Raw genomic sequence first — 15,922 nt, 5'->3', positions numbered from 1 at the left:
GTTAGTGTCCATCAGTCTGTTTGTAACTGAAGGTTTCTTTTAAGTCTTAGTGAGAAGCAAAAATACCAATTTCTTGGACAATGAAAGAGGATAGCTTAAATTTAATGATAATAACTCAGCAGTCTATAATCGGAAATCATTTATAGCAGGACTCTGCAACCTCTACAATACAAAGAGCTATTTTTCTCCTCAGTCAAGCTGAATGAAAATTGTTTTGAAATCTTGTAGACGAATGGTACGTGATTGTTTGAATAAGAATATTGTTTTCAATATAAATGAATTGTAGGAATTTTGTTGTTATTTTAAAGAACCATCATTTTATTTTCAGGTTCCAAAATAAAGAAAAAACATACATCTTTTGCAAAAAGAGGGTGGATATATCTTCTTCTATGGGATACTGATATCTGTGGAAAATTATGTAAAAACAAAAAAGTTTCCAACCTAATGACAAAAAAAAGCAGACCTTTGATTGTTGAGACTTTAAAATTAGAACTGTGCCACAAATAGGAAAACCTAACAATCAACTAGGAAAACACCAGCCCAGATTCACACAACTGTCAGCTTTTTGCGGCTTAAGAAACTCAGTTTTTATCATCGCTGTCTCAGCAGAAGCTTCTTGCAAATGTGTTATTTTTTTCTCATTGGATTGATACCATTTCCCTTCTTTTTTGCAAAACAATTGACACGAATGTCATTCGAGTAATCCAAACTTCAGTGTTTTAGATGTGGTAGCCAAGCAGAAATCACCATTACAAACTATTAGAAGTGCCTGTTTGACACTTGTTCACACAAATCAAGTCATAACTATTATTAGATCCATTTAAATGTTTTTTTCCCATGTAGTTGCATTAAAGTAGAATCTTTAATATCACAAAGTAATATCATTACCTATTCTATAATTTTTAAAAAGAAAAGTTTAGGTTATTTTTTTCTGGCCTCTTTATGGTGCCCCCAAGACTGCGGCGCCCTGAGCATTCACCTATACAGCCTTGACCACAGGTTGGCCTGGGCTGACACTGAGAAGCTGATAAGGTTGAGAGTTGGTGCAAGCAGTCTCAAAGACGAGCAGTAGCAAAACTTCCACTCTGTTCTGCACTAAGAGGTATACAGAAGAAGACGTAGGCTGCGGCCCCAACAAGCTCATCAAACTCTTTAGCAACTTTTCGGATTGTGGGAAAGGAAGGAATATGACACGAGAAATAAGAAATCGGTACGCTTGACTATGACAGACAGTGTGAGGAGTCCTGAGCATGTGGGGGCTTTAACACAGTCAACACAATTATGACAAGGCAAATTCACCCTTTGCTAAATAAGCTCAATGTCCCACAGGCTGGATTTATGTAAAGAAACGAGAAGAAAATTTGTAATCAACCACAAAGGGTGAAATGGACACTTACAAAAGCTGATTTTTTTTAATTAGCTATTACCATATTCATTGAAAAATTAATCTATTCAAAGAAAATGCTTGTCAAAAGAATATTATATAGCGCCTATACTTGGAAACCAACACTATCACCGAGCAGTAACACAGAGAAAGGGAATCCATAAAAAACCCTCATAAAACTACACCATTTGCTGAGCAAAAATGAGACAAACAGGATGCTGTTAGTTGCCATGCAACCTAATAGGATCCATTTTTATAGCAATAATTTGGTCCTTTTAATGCTGCGGTATCGTAATGGCATTCACTGTTTAAACATCTGCACTGTGTTACTAAAATCTGATCTGGGCTTTACACCTTAAATTTACAAATAAAAAGACGTGTTTTGACACCATGTTAAAAAAAAAGGTTAATACAAAATCGTGCGCGTTGAAAAATCAATTATCATAATTTGATGTTGATTTGAAGGGTATTCAATATTCATGTAGCTAATGGCCGACATTTTCCCTCTCATTTCTCTTTCTGTAAACGCATGAGCTTCTTGGGGCCATTACTGATAAATTGTTGCGCTGTCGGGCTCAGCTGAGCCAGGAGCTGGATGTATACCAGGTTTTGTGCCTGGGAGAGTTGGAGTCTGCTGGAATACTCAAATTGCATTTTAATTATAGCACGCCCACAGGGAGAACCGTGAAGGATTAGTATCAGGTTGTAACATAACCTTACACACGACAGATTAATTTATCTCTGGATAAAAATATTAATTTTAATTGTGCGTCATTTAGTAACATAATTGTGGCATACAGGACATTATGATGTACAGAATAGGACTTCCAGCATGAACTCGAAGTTTTGAAAAGACTCCTTAGACGAACCATCATGCATCCATTGGCAAAAATAAATCTAAATTGTTGAGAAAAACATGGAGGATGTAATTGGCAAACAAATTAATGTTATACATTTTTTTGTTGAAGCCAAATGGCCTCCAGCCTCTGCAGTTCTTGATAGCTTTTATGCAGTTCTCAACTCAAAACAAAGGTCTAAACAGTTTCACAGATACATGGTCAAAGAGACGAATTTTGTTTGCAAAAGGCTCTAACTGTGTCAAAGCATGAAAAATATGAAACATAAAGCTACTATTGTCTTCACACAACACAACTTGCAACAGAGCATATGGGTGTGGCAGTGGAGCATCGTCAGATCCAACGCATGAAAATCCCTGCTTTAAATTATTGCGGTGGTACTTCTTTCTTTTCATTTTGCTTGGCCCAGACTTTGTCTCCTTACTCACCGTAGGTACTAAAATCCATCAGTTTTATCTGTGGCATGGGCTTGGTGAAGTTGGCTAACTGTGAATGAAAGCAGAAGTACTATAAATATCACAGAAAATACTGTAAATGTAAACCAAAATAAAATCAAAGAATTAAAAATTTAGACAGAGCGAGAGAAAAAAAAAAGAAGTTCCCTCTATAGATACTCTGTCTCATTTTCCTTGGATCCATACCGGAAAAGAACAGCACAGACATGGCACATTTTAAGGCGAGTGAAGGAGAGTCAAACGGGTGCAAGCCTTGTATACCGTAGCTCTTTTAAGTCATGTTTTTCAGCTTCTTATGTGAATAACATTTGTATTTCTTGATCAATTTCCAATCATGAGTGCGATTCAACTGCCTTTTGAGATGTGGAATTTAAAGCAAACAGTATCTAGTGACGCATCGTCACCACTTGCTGTTGAACGACCAACAATTCAGGCCATTTCAACTCTTAGACAGACATCTTTCAGGCAGAAGTGCCACCACTGATGATGCATAGTTGTTTTGACTACTTTGTTGCTAGACAATTGTGACTGTTTTCTCATTCCAGCACACTTCTTCTGCCTTCAGGCTCTGGGAGTAAAAGGTGTCTCCAAATGTGTTTTAAAATGATTTTTGTCTTGTAGAAAAAGTCTCTCATCCCTTTTTCTATCATTTCCAGTGGTGTAGACAAATGTTTATATTAGTTTTCTGGTTTGAATGGACAGTGAATCCACGCCAAACTGCTTAGATCAATAATTATAATAGAAAAACATCTATGAATTTTTATTACTGCTAAAAATACTTCAGCTCATTTATTTTTCATTTGTTTTATAGCAGATCAACAGTGTTGGGTTACCTCAGCAAGGAAACTTCAGCAGCAGTATTGAGTTGCTATGTAATGTAATAGTGAGGTGTTAAATAATAGCGTATGTTAAGTTATAGATATCAAACTCGAATAAATGGGCAAAAAGAAGAAAATGATACTGGATGTAGAGAATTTTCAGCCAAACATTAATTTAACAATTCACACCTGAATCCTGAAGTCCTGTTTGATGATAATGTTCTTTGATTCAGCGTCAAAATAGTCTCCTTTATTTTTGTGTTAAATAAATGAGGCATTGAAATTGTAATACTACATCCAGCCTCATACAAAAAGGAAAAGTCGCAGATAGGAATTGTTGAATTACATTTTGTAAATGCTGTATTGGAAAATAAAATGCCTTACAAAAATCCATAATTCTTTTTCCACATTTTGTCATATTACAACCAGAAACCTCAGTGCATTATATTGGCATTGTTTTGTAATAGACTAGCATCAGAAGAAGAAAAAATTTTAAATGATATTGTTTGTTCACTATTGTGAAGCAAACATTTGAAATTCTGACATTTTTACTGAGACTAAACGCAGGCGCAGTACTAACTGGGTGACAATTAAATGTATTAAGCTGAATTTTTGCTTATGGGTACATGATTGAAGGTGATTGAATTGAATGCATACGCTTTCAACAATTTTCAGATGATTTTGTTTGCGAAAAAAAACAAACAAACTTTGAAAACAAGGTGTCACTTTCCTTTAAATTATGTTACTTCCTGTTGCTCCATCACGTCAAATCCCAGTAAATATGTTTGAAGTTAACTTGGTAAGATGTAGAAAGGTCAAGTGGTAAAGATGAAAACTGTTCATCTTGCTTAGAATATGTTAACTTTTCATTTATTAAGCATGAATATCACCTCATTGCTTTCCATGTTTCCTTTTTTTTAACACCAACTTTGTTGAACTTGACACACTCCATCAAACATGCTTTCAGCAGCCATTAGGAGACTGGTGGCAGAACTGCCAGGATCTCGATTCTCTCCCACTGCAACACTCTCCTTGTTTATGATCTACACCTCCCCGCAACTCCTCCCTAACCACCACCACCACCACACTTATCTTTTTGCTCACCTCTTTCATCTTTTCCCTGCCTTACTTACCCCGATCTGTATCATCCTTTTTCTTACAATTATCCATGCTCCCTCCACCTTTCTTCATTTATCCCTAATGCTACCTAACGCCCAGTCTTACCCGGCTTTCCTTCTATCCTTTCTCCATTTCTTGTTTAGTATGCAAACCCCAAGAGAGAGAAAAAAAATGGGTGAAAAACGCTCTCTCTGCACCACTGTCACAAAAGACCGGTGAGTCATCTCCACTTATGTTCCTCGTCTCCCTCCTCCTACAAAAAAAACAACGCATGCACACACACACACACACACACACACACACACACACACACACACACACACACACACACACACACACAGTTACACACAAAAAACACTTAAATTACCTGCCGCGCATTTACAGGAAGACACGTACAGATGCACAAATGTTGGTGAGCTACAGAGAGACATTTAAAAAGAAACAGGATTCTACAGTCCTCCAAGGAACTCCTTCATACAAACTCATGGTTTGAATTGTTGATGGTGAAAATGTTAATGATGGCTAAAATTTGCATCATAAAATGCCACGCGCTATTATTTAAAACCTTTTTAATGAAGAGTTATTATGACAAGTTGCAAGAATGACGATACACAGATGAACACTCTGCAAAACTGGTAATAACAGAACGTGATGTGTATAATCATGTGCTTGAAGTGATTAAACAGAAGAAATGAGAATGCATATAGAATACAACAAAACCCCAGAGAGGATATTAATTCTTTTTGTTCATATTTATACACCTACAGTTTAAATGGCACAAATAAAATACTCTTTCCCCATCTGCTGGCGGGATGCGTCTCTGCAGTCAAAGAGGCGCTATGAACAAGATGGTAGTTATGGAAAATGTCTGTTTTTTTCTTCTGTGAATGTGGAAGTTGAAATAAGATATTGACGTTTATCGATGGTTTAATATCTGAAAATCTTTCCAATTCTGAGTTTTCGGAAACCTCCAGTTGTGTGTGGTCGTAAGTAGCATCTGTCCCAAACAACATTTTGAAATATGGTGGGCAAAACTTGTTAACATTCAATAGAAGTTTTTTTTTCCATCCTTCATTTCAAGCCATGACCAACTTAGTGTTTACTGAGAAAAAAATAGTAGATCAATCTATTTTTCTAAGCCTCATTTGATAGCCTTTTGGTGCCAACTGCACAGATCCCCTGACCTCCCTTCTACCCCGCCAAAACAGGAATGTCTCATAAATTTTTCATTGCATTCTCCATATTTTGTGGTGGAAAATTAAGGCTCACAATGGCAAAGTGAGATTAAAACTAGGGGGGAAAAAATCATGTAGACTACAAAGTGTTAAATGCAGCAATGACTCGCTGTATACAACTCAAATTGTAAACAGATAGTAAGTTTGCAAGACAACTTTGTCACCTATTTACAAATCTGTGACACGTTTAAAAATCTACCAACATATTGTTAAACATAAAGTAATTTAACATAGAACTAAACTTTCAGCCAAAGAATGGGCATACTTAATCTAAATATTATAAATTCTCCTGATTTTTCCAAGAACATTACAATACCATAATTTTTCAAATGTACACACAAGTTGTGACAACAGCTTAGCACTTTGCACAATTAAAAATATGCCCTGCCTGTAAGGTAAAGTAATTTTATTTACATAGCACATTTTCAGCAACAAGGCAATTCAAAGTGCTGTAGTCGCACAAAGAATAAAATCATATAAAAGAAGGGTCTTGAGGCTCTTCTACACCTTTGTGAAAGCAGTGAGAAAGTTTCTGGCTTCTGAAAGTCTTGCTCATGCCAAGCCGGACTCCACCGCACAGACACTGGAGCCCTCATCTGATTACTCTTTACAGAGGCCTGCTTGTGAGCTATTCAGACACATGAAATATTGAGAGTGTGGAGCTTCCGTTTCAGACGTCGAGAGGAAGGGAAGAGAGCAGAGAGGCTGGCAGGCAAAGCAAGACTAGGGAAAGAAAAAGCCAAAGAGGGTTGGGATTAGCAGGAAATAGCACATCAGGCACCGTGGGAGGGAGACACATGAGTGGGGATGGAGGAAGAAAGGTAAGGCAAGGAGTGGTGGATGAATGTTTAAGACTAATCAAGCTCTCGCCTTCGGAGTAACAGTAGAGGCTGAGCTGGTGCAGATGATTGAACGGCTGATAACCTCCTTGTAGAACAGTTAGGAGGGCATGTTTTTTTTTGTTTTTTTTTAATTATACTCCTTTTCCCCGAGAAAGCAGTGGGGCAACGTCTGTCCAGGCAGAAATACTGACGGAAAAATCCGGTGAAGAAATCATTGAGTCCAGAAGTATCCAGACATCAGAGGACCCCACCAGGACTAACAGCGGAGTCTGGGATGAAGAGGTAAAGAGCACATGGTCAACAAAAAGGAAAACCGGAAAATGAATTGCAACTTGTACTTTTGTTTTGGTGTTGTTTGGTCTGTGTGGTTGACGGTCATAGATTTTAGAGGATCAATGCATTGGCCATGCAGAGACATTAGCAGAAGAGACTGTAGCTACGGTCTCACAAGGCGATGAGGACTACCTCCCAGAGACCCACCTGTCAACAGGAGAGGACACAAGTCCCCTCTCTTTGTCATCTCATCCCTCCACCACACAGAGTAAGATACACATACACACAAACTTGTATTATGTTCCGACATTCCTGTGGGGACATTGTACTCACTCAGTAGATTCTCTGTTTGAGCTCTAAAGATCAAATACTATCATTTCATCTACAGAAATACTGCGATCCTCTGTTTTATTGTCTAATAAATACATTTTTAACAAAATACTTATTTTTTTTGTTTGGAATGGGTGAGAAGATCCATCCATGGTCGGGTGGGTGGGTGGCAATGTCTGGTGGAAATTTTTTTGCAAAATACAATCTTTCTTTGCTTTTATGTATTACTTTTTACCTTTCAAAAGCATTTGTTATACTGAATAATGGTCTAATGCATTGAATAATTTGTGTCTTTACAGCTGCCCCATCTGAGCAATGCTGGTATTGTCTGAGGTCTCTTGACTCTGAGTCTCATCCCAATGCCACAAAACAGGAGGTAATATTTCTGACACAACAGATTTTGTTGTTGTGTAGCAAACAGATTATCTAAAAAATATAATTTGGAAAGCTTTCATTTACTTAAACATTCAAATTATAAATTAATGGCAGAAAATTTACAAAATTTGATGCTCAGAAAAGCAAGAGCTGTAAAGTGAGTCTATTGCGAGTCTATTTTGTTACTCGTAAGAAAAAGAAGTAGACAGCAACATTTGAACAAGAACATTGTAAACACTTAACCATTGATCCAACTGTAACTACATGTAAAGATTACATTTAACCCTCAGGAGTTATTTTTCTATAAAGAACTCATCCTTTAGGTTAAGGTCAAGTAAATAACTCAAAACATTCACTAAGTTACTCTAAAAACAAATCTAATTTTGCTTCCTTAAATGTAAGCAAAAAATCATTTAAAAAAATGTAACAATTAAGCTTTAAATCAGTAAAGCAGAGCTTTGTTTTGAACACTTCTTACTATATTCTGTAGGTCTCTGTTCCCTGTGTTTCAGGAAGACTCTGATCCTGAATCACATCTGCCCTCTAGTGGCCAGAAAGTGAACTACCAGACAGATCCCAGACCTCACTTTGGTGTAGCCTGTTCCTCCCACTCTACATGTCGCCCCCTATGGGGCAGCGAGGGGCCTTGTTGGGAACCACGAAACCAGGAGCTGGCCGAACAGACAGACACCTGTCCGCACTGCCACCTGGGCTTGCCCCCCGACACACTGCGCTGGCATGAGGTTGGCACGAATGCTAGCATGGAGACACAAATAACATCTGCTCTAAATTCACTGAACTATCTCTCTATTCACAGGCAAAATGTCTTCTGTTTGATGGGCTGAGGAGCTCGAAGAAAGAAAACTAATCACTGGGAAAGAAAGATGCAACTTGTACATATTTTAGAGATATTTCTACATTAATCTTTTGGGCAAATTATTCAGCAAAATCTTTGTTCGTGTTGTGCAATTTACTCCAGAGCAGATAAACTGTTTAGAGTGACACGTTCATTACATGTAACACTTTGATTTTGTTCTAGTCTCTACTAATATCTGTTATAAATTATTTACATATTTTTTTATTCATCATTTATTGGTACATCCCAATTTTTTTACTTCCCTTATAATATTTCAAAAAAAGTCAACTGTTTTGCTTTTGGCTTTATCTTACATAAGGAAGTGAGAGCTGCATTGAAAAAAAAAGAATAAATGCATAAAAATATTTGAATACTTACTTTTTTCCACCTTTTGTTCTGTTGGAATGAGTCCCCGGTGTAGACTGGAGAACAGCAGTCTCATATTTATGGTGAAATTATTTGAGAAAAAACTTACAGGAGTTCACAGAGACACAAAAGGAATTGGAGAAGGTATGTGAAGACAACAGCCTGAGCAACAAGAGGCCTGTCACAGATAAAGCAGGTAATGGGAGGATCTGACAACAAGGAAACGATAAGCTACTGGAAAGGTCATTAACAAAATCAGAACCAGGTGAAAGCAGTCAACCCAAAACCACTGCAGCAGAAGACCAGAACAGAGGAGATGAGAGAAGACGACTAGTAATCACAGAAATAACACACAGGAGTCAGGGCATGAAAGGGACGGAGCACAAGAAAGAATGGAGAGTCACCATGATCCACAACAGGCCAAAACCTTGAAGAACCCAAATTAACACAGTTAAACAGCTTTTTAACAATGACCAACAGCTTCTACGTCTTTCAGTCCAGTTTCCATGCTAACCACAGTACTGAGTGCCTGTGTTAAAGTATTCAGTGATATCCACATGATATTGTGGAAGATCTAGAGTGTTGGTACTGTTAGACCTCAGCGAAGGATTCAACACTGTTAACCTTGAGATGATATTATTTACTGTCGAGCTGGGTCGGACTCTCTGGCCCAGTACTCATTGGTTCTAATCTTACTAAAAGAAAGTAGATATCGTCTCATTGGAATGGGCAGAAGTCACACGAAGGTTCAATCCTGGAACACCTCCTATTTGATAGTTTTATGGTCCTGCTAGCTGAGGTTATAACAAGAAATAAGATTAGTTGCCATGGTTACGCAGGTGACCATGGCAATGATACGTAACGATGTCACCAGGTGACTGAACCCATCCGAGAACTACCATAACTTTTTCCAGGTGAACCGAGACTAAACTGAAGTAAAGATCCGAAGAGCTAAAGAGGAACGATCAAGAGTCAGCAGGCAGTTTCAGTTCTTACAGCCAGAACCTATGATCAGGCCCAAAATCTGGGTGTAGTTGTTATGACAACCTTCCAGTGAAACCAAGCAACCAACTGAACCTTGTATAAAGCATGTTTTAGAATGAAGTTGCATTAGAACTGGGTCCTTGTGATGTAGCGGAACCAGAGGGTTCTACAGACAGTACTTCACTAAGTTGCATGTTCTGTCAGTTGGGGCTCATTCAGGTTTTATCTCACAGTTCCTGAGTGTCAGGATTTCATCTTTAATGTTTATCGTCAGCTGGATTAGCACATGAACCTTTATCTACTAGCTGCTACTGTGACACAACAGGCCGTTTTAAATCTTGAAATCCAGATAAACCATGGAGGAGTACGAAGATAGACAATCGGAGGACGATTGTACTTCCTCTGACGAATTGAGGGAAGAGACCGTGTATTCAGACAGCCGTGACACTGAGGAGATAGGTGAGTGGGAGATGCTTCCTGATGTCTGCTTGCTACACATCTTCAAATATCTCTCTGATGGTGACCGCAGCAGGGCATCTCTGGTTTGTCATCACTGGCACAAAATCATGCGTCTGCCCTGTCTCTGGCGCTGCCGCTCCTTTCACCTCAGTGGCCGTCTCTCTAAATACATGCAGTCCGAACGTTCATGGGCAGTGGGCTATGCTGACAATCTGGGAGTCTTCTTGGAAAGCTTGGAGGTGACCGTGTGTCCTCCAAAATCTGTTGTGATGGCCCGGCGTCTGCATAACACCATCTGTAGGCTGTTGAATACATTGGTTAGGTAAAACAATATGCATCTTAAGGCTGCAGTATGTAACGTTTACAAAAATGTTTTTTTTTTACATATTTACTAAAAGTGTTGCCATATTGTGACAGTGTAACATGAGACAATCCGTCTCATGTTAAACGGATTGTCTCATGTTAAATCATGAGACGGATTGTCTCATGATTTAACATGAGACAATCCGTCTCATGTTAAATCATGGAAAGATTGGTTTCTTTCACCTACTCCTTGAGCTGCTATTGGTGTCAGAAGAAACGCACCACTCCCAACCAAAAACAACCAATCAGCGTCTTAGCGTTGTCAATCAATCATGTATGTGCTGCTTAATGTCCTAATGGCGAGAACCTTTCCAGTTACCAGTTTTTCTGGGAATTACTAGGAAAACTGGTAAATTCCAGTTTTCCTGGAACTTGCCATTCCAGGAAAACTGTTTATGAAGATGAGGCTCAGTGTCTCCAAATCCGAAGCCATGGTCTTAAGCATGGTCTTGAGTTTAAGTATCTGGGGATCTGGTTCACAAATGAGGGAAGAAGGGAGCGGGAGATCGAGAGGCGGATTGGGGCAGCGTCTGCCGTGAAGTGGGCACCCCAGGACATGCTGGAGGGATTATGTCTCTCAGCTGGCCTTGGAACGCCTTGGGATTCCCCCTGAGTGGCTGGGGAGAGGGAAATCTGGGCCTTCCTTCTGAAGCTGCTGCCCCGGATGGATGGATGGATGGATGGATGGATGGATGGATGGATGGATGGATGGATGGATGGATGGATGGATGGATGGATGGATGGATGGATGGATGGATGGATGGATGGATGGATGGATGGATGGATGGATGGATGGATGGATGGATGGATGATGGATGGATGGATGGATGGATGGATGGATGGATGGATGGATGGATGGATGGATGGATGGATGGATGGATGGATGGATGGATGGATGGATGGATGGATGGATGGATGGATGGATGGATGGATGGATGGATGGATGGATGGATGGATGGATGATGGATGGATGGATGGATGGATGGATGGATGGATGGATGGATGATGGATGGATGGATGGATGGATGGATGGATGGATGGATGGATGGATGGATGGATGGATGGATGGATGGATGGATGGATGGATGGATGTTATCCACCATCATCGGTGGCCATGGTTACTAGCTTTAACAAGCTTGAACTAGCAGTGAACTAGATGTAGCATAGCAGAGAGGAAGGGGGAAGGTGTGAGCAGTGCGTACATAAGTGTGATTAAAAGCGCAAAGACCCTCCTCCTTTCTCTTATTGGTTGTTTCTGAAGAGTATCTGTGCAGATGACAGCAGGATCATAGGCAGAAGACAGAGGAGCTCAATTTTTTCTCATGTCTCATAATATGCTGTCACGCTATAGTGACAGTAAAACAGACACATATTAAGAAAATATGTAAAATACATGTATATTTTTAAAAAAGTTACATAGTGCAACTTTAAGTGTAAATCTGCAATCTGAAATCTTTCTCCAAAGATATTTTATTTATAAGAATGAACATAATTTTTTCTTCACAGAGTTCAAGCCCCATTAAAGTCCCTCTCTATTGTAAGGCTGGAGCTGGACCGCTTCTGCTGGGATGAGGGGCTCAGAAATACTTTAGTCAAAAAACTCATTTATTTCTTCTTAAAAGGTCCGTCAAGACTTAAAAATGTTTGCCTGATCAGAATACGGACAGAGACCCAGCAGGTAATGTAGAAAGATACCAAATAAGGTAAATACTTGACGAGAAACATTTTGCCAAAATGAAAAGAGAATTGGAACATTCACGTAAAGCTACCAATGTTTTTATAGGAGATGGGGGGAAAAAAGAATATGTTCTTTGACTTTTTCAACAAAATACTGACATATTAACTTCTGCTGAGGTTAATATGTGGTTTATACATGGTCATAAGCATTTTATATTGCCTTGTTGCTGAAAATGTGCTATATAAATAAAATTACCTTTACCTTAATCTTTAAGCACATCGGGTTGACTGAAGTGACTCACCCGAGCAAATAATAAAGCAACACATTAGGAGTGACCTTAATTCACAGGCAAAATTTAATGACAAACAAACACCACTAAATTTGTGTTCAGCCATAACAACTAGTTTAATAGTTTCACCTGAATCTGGTTTATTTCCTAATTCTTTTAACCCACAGGGTCTGGAGCTGCTTTCTGCAATAGTACAAAATCAAAGAAGCCTTTCTCCCTTCTGCAGCCTCTCTTCTTTGGATCTTAGGGGTTTCTTTTCTGCCACCGTGCCCAATCAGCTTAATAACAGTATACCTCAAATGCTACAAAAGCTGCAAAGCCTCACCCACCTGGCTCTTAGCTACTCCTGGTTGTCAGATGAACTGCTGCTGGCTCTCAGTGAAAGTATCAGAGCAAGAAGGGTCAACTATGGCAGAGATGGTAACTTCCTGGAAAGCTTTTCACTGTACTGCACTCAGAACGAGCCACATCAACAGGTAAGCAGGACAAAAAAACACTTAATGTGTCATTGATTGTTTCCTGTGTGAACTAGGTCAGTCCAAAGACACTGCCCTATCCATGTTTTACCGTGAATCTATAAAAGATGATTAAACTGCAAGCGCTAAATAATCTCTTTCAAGGTGGTGTATGGTTACTCATGGGCCACTTTGGTGTCCAGCAGCCCAGATCTAAAAGTCAGACTCACACTCGAACAAATCGTTGACACACATGAGCTGGTGAGGATCCTGCTGCCCGAGATTCCACTCGTGGAGTACAACATGACTGCATTTTATTCATTAGATGAGAACTACAGTGCCAAGCCTCTGCTCCAAACCATTCTACCCTGGTACAGACACAGTCTGCAGGTCAGAGTCCTGAGAAAATTACATCACATGAAGCAAACATTTTCTTTTTTTTTTCTCCAACAAAATTTTCTGCCAGAATCTGCAGAGGGCATGGGCTTGTTGTTAAATGTGCATATTTGTATAATGATGTTACTGTTTGGCTAAGTTGTTCCCAAATGTCAGTGGCAGAAATGTTGCCATCCAGACAATTACTGACAACCTTTGGCTTATAGGCAGTATTTGACTATTGTTTGGCTCAAGTAAAAGCTTATGACATATTCAAATATTGCTTATAACATGAGTTTCAACAAACATAAGACTTTTTTTTTTCCTTAAGCCACTTTTCATATAAATGTTTTCTTTTACAACCATTCAACTTTAAAAATCTTCACTACGTTAGGGAAATGTGTTCTGTTATAATTGTCATCCTTTTTAAAACAATGTCTCATTAAATTTAATTTATAACATTCTAAAATTAAACTTCCATGTACTTACACATAGAGAGCCGTTCAAACTTTAACATTTGTTGCTTTTTGAGATGTGTCCGCCTACTTCAAGTTGTCAGACAGGTTCTGTCACTACTTGATTCTGTGTGACAGTAAGTAGCCCTGGGGGGTTAAACTTATTCATGTGGATAATTGCAATTACTGGATAGCTCTACTTCCTCATAAAATCATTGCTTTAATGCAGTTGCTTATATTGTTATCAGATATTAACAGTTGGTACGCGATCTAAAACATTTGGGTGTAACAAAAAAAGCAAAAACAGACCAGAGGACAAATTCCAATACATTGGAAGAACGATAGCTGCGTAAAACCATTTGAAAGTGTTCAGTGACAAAAATGCAAAGAGAAATGTTCTTGTCTGTAGAATCTAACGCTGGACCTGGACTGTGGCGAGTCACTCGATAATGAGCTGCTGGAGTTGGTTAATGTGTGTGAGTGCCTCGTAGATTTGAGAGTCTGGGCTTTCTTGGAGATCTCCACTGTGAGTCGGCTCCTGCACATCCGGATGACTAAAAGGATGTTGCTCAACAAGATCAAAGTAAGAAAACAGGGAGATATTCCCAGTGAAGCTACGGAGATTCAGTGAAGAGAAAGATAATATAGTACATTTGCATTGCAGGTGAGAATCTACACAATGGTTGAGAACATCGAGGAGCAGGAAGATCAGCTAATGGAAATACTATCTCCCTTTTGTTACCCTCCTGAGCTACAGTTCCTGGCAGTCATTTGCCCCTACATATGACACCTTCAAGTGTGCCTTAACACCAAACGAGGCACAAGCTCCCTAAAAAGCAAAAATAAAGTGAATGAAGCATAGAGGACATCTGTTTCTTCATTTAACCACCCAAATGATAAACAGCTTGTCAGGGTGATATGGGTGTGTTTTTGTTTTTCTCCAGGAGACTGGGTGAGCTGGGGTTGTATAGAAACCCTGACCTACTTTCACTGTAAAGGTGGAGCAAACAATGTTATGACTGTGTTTGCTCTGACATGAGGGAAGCTCTATTTAAAGTAACAGAGATTAAGGGCCAATAGAAATAAACTCTTGTTCGGAGGATTCGCGCGAGACTAGAAAGAGAGTGAGCCTTCTTTGTGGTTTTAATCCTCTTCATTTGATTTTGGTCTATTATGAATACAGGCTGTATTAGTTTTAAGCTCTTAAGTACAACACCTTATAATCCTTACACACTCTCCACTGATTGCTTTGCTAATTCCTTCATGGCTGAATATATTTTCAGTCTTCTGTTTTGAATAATTGCCCACCATATTAAATGATAATGACACATTTCAACAACAGACATGTCAATGCTTCCTCATTTGCTGAGTATATAAGGTCACAAATACACACACAAAAAAACCTCTGAAACTTTACCAAGTTGAGCAACTTAACCATGATCACATCAGACCACTGATGTGATCATGCATTATTTTTTTTAACGTTATTTTAACGTTTGCTGCAGTCCTGCTGCTAAGATTCCTGCCAGGGAAAGGAGGTGGAAACAGCACAAAATGACTTTTAGTCCTGGCTACTAGTTATTAATGTTGTAAACCTGCCAAAATGTATTTATTCTGTCAATTATGTCTTGGAAAAGTATTGCGAAAGTATCCATAACCCTCCTTCTTTTTCACAGTTTATCATGTAACCACAAATAACATTTTAAGGAATTTAAAAAACATATGAACATGCCTGTGAAGTGGAAGGAAGCTTTTAGTGTTGTGGATTTGTATTCAACTAATAAAGATAAAGCCTCGTTTGTTAACATGTCAGTTTGTACTCATTTACTAATTCAAAAGTAATGTCAATATTTTTATTTCGAACAAGCCTGGCGTAAGAAAAACATTAGTATTGCCCAGTGCATGACATTAACGGAACAGCATCCTTCACGTCATTGGCTGTTAAAATCCTCAC

General features: G+C 38.9%; 2 protein-coding genes across 5 annotated transcripts in view; both read left to right on the top strand.

Moving 5' to 3' along the window:
• Positions 1–8,921, top strand: part of LOC103475494 (uncharacterized) — a 9,499-nt gene extending 578 nt beyond the window's left edge. Inside the window, exons 2-7 of one of the 4 annotated variants that reach the window (XM_008427154.3) lie at positions 4,777–4,848; positions 6,866–6,992; positions 7,092–7,251; positions 7,613–7,689; positions 8,201–8,431; positions 8,506–8,921. In XM_008427154.3, coding sequence (XP_008425376.1) covers positions 4,777–4,848; positions 6,866–6,992; positions 7,092–7,251; positions 7,613–7,689; positions 8,201–8,431; positions 8,506–8,556 — 718 coding nt within the window. In that variant the 3' untranslated portion in view covers positions 8,557–8,921. Of the gene's footprint in view, positions 1–4,776; positions 4,849–5,623; positions 6,690–6,865; positions 6,993–7,091; positions 7,252–7,612; positions 7,690–8,200; positions 8,432–8,505 lie in introns of those variants that run through there. The other 3 variants (XM_017308544.2, XM_008427156.3, XM_008427155.3) reach the window with 3 other exon arrangements.
• Positions 8,922–10,022: 1,101 nt separating this feature from the next.
• LOC103475682 (F-box only protein 39) lies at positions 10,023–14,829 on the top strand. The gene is made up of 6 exons (XM_008427488.3): positions 10,023–10,675; positions 12,223–12,394; positions 12,851–13,159; positions 13,304–13,528; positions 14,378–14,551; positions 14,633–14,829. The coding sequence occupies exons 1-6, from the start codon at positions 10,251–10,253 to the stop codon at positions 14,753–14,755; spliced, it is 1,428 nt and encodes a 475-aa protein (XP_008425710.3). The 5' UTR covers positions 10,023–10,250; the 3' UTR covers positions 14,756–14,829.
• The last annotated feature ends 1,093 nt before the right edge of the window (positions 14,830–15,922 follow it).

Source organism: Poecilia reticulata, chromosome 14 (assembly GCF_904066995.2).
Source record: "Poecilia reticulata chromosome 14, P_reticulata-male-v2, whole genome shotgun sequence".
NCBI lineage: Eukaryota > Metazoa > Chordata > Actinopteri > Cyprinodontiformes > Poeciliidae > Poecilia > Poecilia reticulata.
This window is presented reverse-complemented; position numbering and strand designations above follow the sequence as displayed.